This window comes from Cyclopterus lumpus, chromosome 9 (assembly GCF_009769545.1).
Source record: "Cyclopterus lumpus isolate fCycLum1 chromosome 9, fCycLum1.pri, whole genome shotgun sequence".
Taxonomy (NCBI): Eukaryota; Metazoa; Chordata; class Actinopteri; order Perciformes; family Cyclopteridae; genus Cyclopterus; species Cyclopterus lumpus.
In genome coordinates this window covers 11,983,403-11,989,445 of record NC_046974.1, presented here as the reverse complement: position 1 = coordinate 11,989,445, position 6,043 = coordinate 11,983,403, and the positions used below count along the sequence as shown (strand labels likewise).

The 6,043-nt window shown below is 40.5% G+C and overlaps 1 protein-coding gene across 1 annotated transcript; it reads left to right on the top strand.

Moving 5' to 3' along the window:
• Positions 1 to 2,943: 2,943 nt before the first annotated feature.
• star (steroidogenic acute regulatory protein) lies at positions 2,944 to 4,813 on the top strand. The gene is made up of 7 exons (XM_034541743.1): positions 2,944 to 3,007; positions 3,277 to 3,384; positions 3,494 to 3,624; positions 3,828 to 3,986; positions 4,126 to 4,310; positions 4,465 to 4,558; positions 4,694 to 4,813. The coding sequence occupies exons 1-7, from the start codon at positions 2,944 to 2,946 to the stop codon at positions 4,811 to 4,813; spliced, it is 861 nt and encodes a 286-aa protein (XP_034397634.1).
• The last annotated feature ends 1,230 nt before the right edge of the window (positions 4,814 to 6,043 follow it).

Genomic DNA, 6,043 nt, shown 5'->3' with positions numbered 1-6,043 from the left:
GGAGTGGATCGATGAGGGAATTCTCCTTCTTAACGTGATGCTGAGTGCATGTGAAAGCCAAACCCACTGTGTCCTTCAAGTCCCAATAAAGTCTGTGCTATAGTTTGAGTACTCCACAGTTTGACTGTCTTTATTTGTCTCTTTTGTCCATGTGGCCAAAGAACATGTCATTGTTCATATTAAAATACAGCTAAAGGATTGGAGATCATATTTTCCTATTCACCATTTTCATTCATGTAACGGTAGACAGTAAAGCGCTCATCTACATGGTGACACAATACTCTACAGTTTTGCAGTATTATTATTTGCAATACTAATAACATCATTATGAACCAAGAATACAATATATCTTCACATACTTGTACAGTACAGATCTAGTATAAAATGATTGTGCAGGTGCATCATAAGGTGAGTGTTTCACTTGTTATACCTGCTGAGAGTCCATACCTCACTTTATCTGAAGGGTAGTTCATTGTAGTGTTCATTGTTTCTAGTAGTACATTCCTAAATTTAACCAAAACCCATATGAGGCAGTTTGAGTTGACAATTCAAGAGGATTATTTCCAGAAGTACAGTGTTTTATTTCCAAATTCAGCAAAAAATACTATCTGTGAAAGCACAAAGAGAATGTGGCTATGACTAATACAGCATTGAAAAACAGTTTAATTGTACTTATGGGCCTATCTTGTTTTAAGACAGACCTTTCCTCTATGAAGACCTATTGTCTCCCGGTACTTTTATTAACGGAACTTTATCTATCCTGCAAGAAGATGTTATTTACATTACTTTATGCCCCATGGATGTAAGAAATATGTCAAACTGTGTTCCAATGTCATTATCAAATCTAACGAGCCTCTTTGGGTGTAAAGACTGTAACACACATCATCATTTATTAAAGTGTTTTTTGTTTGCACTTACTTCTCAGAGACACTAAAAACACTTTTCAACCCTCTCCAGGTTCTTAAACCCTGACCAGCGTGAGAGACACATTCGAGAAATGCAGTTTGCTCATTAAAGCATAATACTGCTCTTGTCAAATTGGGAGCCATTAGAAATAAGCATATCGCCCACTTTAGCTCCTAATTCTTTGTCTCAGAAAAAAAGAGCTTTACTAGACAAGAGACATGGTCTGTCCACGGTGGCTGAGTAATGGGTCAGATACTATGAGGCCTGTGTGTTCCCATATTAAATGAGAGAACTCACCCTGCAGAAGGCCAGAGTGACTGATGGATAATTCTGCCATCTAGCCAGAGGGACGTGAGGTTGCAGGTTAAGGTGACTTCAGTCTTTCTTTGGGATTTATTCATATGTTCCTGTTTTCTCTGTTGACTAATCAGATGGCCTGCTACTCTCTATTCCTGTGGTCATGTGCACTGTTGACTCTGAATGCATGTTTGACGTGCAGCCCTCTGAGGCAATATTGATGTTAGATAGTTTGGATTGTGCTTGGACAGAGTTAGCAAGGTTGTCAAAATATATGAACAGCAAAACATGTTATTAACAGATCGTGGTTGCGCTATTGGAAGATTAAGCAAGCCTTTTGGAAAAACATCAAGAGAGTGATTTAATCTCACTAACAGAGGCTGAAAGCAGAATAATGAGGTATTATGATGTTTGACAAGTCTAACCGCCATGGAAAAACTGACAGGGCTGCTCTTGGACAACATTAAACCCTCACCGAGTAGTTTTGTTTAACCTTCACTTTTAAAGGGTAGGTTGACTGAGCATATTGTAACCTACATGATCTGTTACCTACAAACACCAAGCTGTCCAAATATGTAACACAAAAACTGGATCTAAAACATAGTGTTTAAGGAGAGTGTGTGTACATAAATATAGTGGACTCACACCAGCATTTGCTGGAGGTAATTCCAAAAAGATTGAATCTTTTATATATTATTTGTACTATGCAGGAACACATACACATATATTTCTGACAAAGACATGTTAGTTCCATAGTGATGTGTCTTCCTGTTTGACTTTATATGAACAAACTGTTATGAAAACTCTAGTAACACTGTCAACACCAGTTACTAATATGTATACTGTACAGTATATTTAGTGATGCTTTCATTCCTGCAGCTGGCTTCTTAACCATGTCATTAGTTTACAATCATCTTTATAAGCAATTCTCATAAAATCAAGTAAATATCTGGACGTATGAAGGTGATAAAACATTTTTAGCCGTTAAAGAGAGCCTAAAGGCTGGTTATTTCCATTCAGTGAAAATTACACAAGATATATGCTTCTAGATCATACTAAGATATCCAACATAACAAGGAAGAAACAAGCCAAATTGAATGGATTCTTTTTGTCCTCAAATTCCAATGAGTTTAGGCTGTAATGGACCATTGGATGGATGAGTCACTCAGGGTCTCTCCAACTGACGTCTCTTTTAGGTACGTCAATCACTAAAAAGAGGCTGTCTCGCCTATATCGCCCACTAGTATGGGAATGTTTGTGAATGTGTGTGTGTGTGTGTGTGCGTGCATGCGTGTGTGTGTGTGTGTGTGTGTGTGTGTGTGTGTGTGGGTGTGTGTATGTGTGAGCAATGCAGTGGGCCCGGGCACCGGACGTTATCTGACACAGTGTTTGTGAGAGTCTGAGACATGCTCGTCGTGTCCGCTAAGCAACCTTGGCAACATGGCCATTGGAACAGTGAGGTGATGTGTGTGTGTGTGTGTGTGTGTGTGTGTGCGTGTGTGTGTGTGTGTTTATCTACGTGGTGATAGCCCGGCGGCCTTGTGGGTACTGCTCTTATATATACAGACACTTTCAAACCTCCACAGTTAGAAATCCAAGTCTTCTGTACAGCACTCTCCACCATCGGTTGACTTCTTTCAAGAGGTTTTACAGCTCAGCCAAATATTGAACCTTTGTGATCTACACGCTTTTACACTTTTCTAGTTCTCTTAAAGCTGCAACAAACTCCTATAACATAAAATGCTCCCTGCAACCTTCAAACTGTGTGCTGGCATCTCCTATCGTCATACAAGGAACATGACAGGTGAGTGAGACAGTCCTGTTTAGACTGACAATGAGCAATCTTGCCTTGGCTTGATTTTCTTTTTACTTTATGCTCAAAATCACACATTTTCTTAGTTGAATTCTGCATAGAGCTGAGGATCAATGGGGCTGAATGAAAAAATGAAGGAAGGAATAAAACTAAAACTAATATTGTTATCTTATTTTCTTGTGATTGCCTTCTGTTCATATACTGCATGTGCAATCAATGGATTTAAAATTGTAGTAATATTTTTCGCCTTTGCCTCACAGGTTTAAGGAAGAATGCCATTGTGGCCATCCACCATGAGCTGAACAGACTGGCAGGTCCAGGCCCCAGTAACTGGATCAGCCAGGTCCGCCGACGAAGCTCCCTTCTCAGTGAGTTGTTATATGTCGAGACAGATAGAAATAATGCTGCCACTGAGTATCAGACAGAAAAATACAGAAACATACGAGCGGAAGTTGACTGACACATTTTACATCCAAGGTTCTCGGATTGAAGAAGAAGAGGGGTACGACGAGGAGGAGATGTCCTACTTGAAGCAAGGTGAGGATGCACTGCAGAAGGCCATCAGCATCCTCAGCGAACAAGACGGCTGGACCATTGAAACTGTAGCCGTGAGTACTGAGACGAGGCCAACAGAATAGAAGAATACTTCACTAAGTATTTATAAAGTCAAACGTTACAGCTGTCGACACCTTGTGATTAAAGTCTTAAGAGTGACCGGTGATGAGAATAGATAATGTGACATCATCCACTGAATATGTTTTCTAATGGGAAGGAAAATATGTAAGCATTACTTCTTTCCACCCCTCCTCAGGCAAACGGAGACAAAGTCCTGAGTAAGGTGTTGCCTGACATTGGGAAGGTGTTCAAGCTGGAGGTGATGTTGGAGCAACACCCTGACAATCTTTACAAGGAGCTGGTGGGAAATATGGAGCAAATGGGGGAGTGGAACCCTAACGTCAAACAGGTTAAGGTAAGAGAGAGGCAGCATAGGGGTTGGAATATGAACAGGGATCCCTTTAAATGATGCTCCCTAAAATGAAGTTTCACAACAAGACATATAGCATAACAATCCAAGAACACTGATATATTTTCACTATGGGATCCCACAGATCCTTCAAAAGATAGGCCAGGACACAATGGTTACCCATGAGGTTTCTGCAGAGACACCCGGCAATGTGGTGGGACCGAGGGACTTTGTCAGCGTCCGCTGTGCCAAGCGCCGGGGCTCCACCTGCTTCCTGGCGGGAATGTCAACTCAGCACACAAAAATGCCGGAGCAGAGGGGTGTGGTGAGGTGAGCTCTCACCTGAAGGGGAAATAATGTACTTGTTGTGATACGTGCAAGCATTTATCTTAGGAGTTAATAGATTATTTATGGCCAATGGATGGATGATAATATCCCATGCAGTTTAAACTGATGTTGTACATTGATCTTTTCATTTTTTTAGGGCGGAGAATGGCCCTACCTGTATAGTTATGAAGCCGTGTGCTGAAGACCCAAATAAGACCAAGTTCACCTGGTTACTAAGTATAGATCTTAAGGTATGTGCCTTTTATTTCCCACAGTAACCACATATTATTTAACACAAAATATTTTCAACAACTAAAAGTAACACTGTGAATATCCAAACGTCATGTTACACAATCTAACATTGTCTTTGTCTTTGTCATCTGCAGGGCTGGATCCCAAAGACGATCATAAACAAAGTGCTCTCTCAGACGCAGGTGGACTTTGCCAACCACCTCAGGCAAAGGATGGCTAATAATGTTTCTATGGAGATGGCTCATGCCTGCTGACACAAGATGCCTCTTGAGCTTTGGCACAGTGTGCTTAACAGTGGCAGAGGAGCAAACTATGCTCATTAAAAAAAAAATCAAACATCAGCTTATAACTGCTGAAATAAGTGTATTACGGAGATCAGATGAAGATGATGCTTGTCTGAGATCTTAGAAAAATCTGACCACGAATACTGGTTTCCATTTGGCAAATGTGTTTTTCTTACCCCTCTCAATAGAAAATCTGTCATGAGACTTATTCATTCATATCCCTCCACTCTACCTTAGCGGACACATTGAGTCAGTGTGAGCAGTAAAATGTGTACCAAACTGTACGCTGTTTCCTTCTGATAAAACACCAGTTATTGTTCCTCCCTCTGCTGTGAAATTGCACTTTATTTCAGTGTTTTATTTATTGATGCTGCAAGGATGCATTACATTACAATGACTGCCAAGTGAATAAACGATTGCAATGTCGTTGGTATTTATGTTTTTATGCTTTTATTATGCTGTTGGAAAAGTGATTTGGAGAATGATTACTCTGCCCTTTCCTGAATAAAAGCTCATAAAACATTTCAATGGTCGTGCTTAAGAATAAAAACATAGCCCACACACTGGTCACACAGACTTTGAATAGCAGAGATTCTACAAACATAAGAAGAAGAAAAAAGCTAAACTGAAAGCCTCAAACTCATCTTGGAATTTACACAGCAATTGCTCAATCATTACACTTTGACATGGAGGATGGATTTAAAGGATCTTTTTTAAACCATGAGAAATATAGTTCATAAAAAATGTCTCCCTGTTCGATGGGTTTTCAGTCTGACAGTCTGCCAGAATCAGCAGGTGTTTGGCCATTCGGATGTGTGAGGAGCCCAGCACAGTGAGGTTCAGCGTGAGCCAGCAGCACATTCCACAAGATCGAGTCATTTCATCCCAAACAGGAAATCTGTTCTCCATGTTTACCAGTTGTGCAACATTTTTCCTTATTTTGTGTGTCGATCCAAGATGTACAACTCACTTTCCTGTATGTCGTGCAGACTACAGGGCCCAGGACTAAGTTTAAGAGTGAAGGTCTCACTTTCTGTCTCACATGATTAGGTTGGCTGCAAGTATTTGCCATCACTACTGCACAATTATGACAGACTATAGCCGGAAAGAAGTTCCTGAGGTGAAATAGAGGGTGAGCTGTGGGAGCCCATTTCATAATCATTTTGAGAATTTAGGCCCTCAACAAATGCATTGTCCATG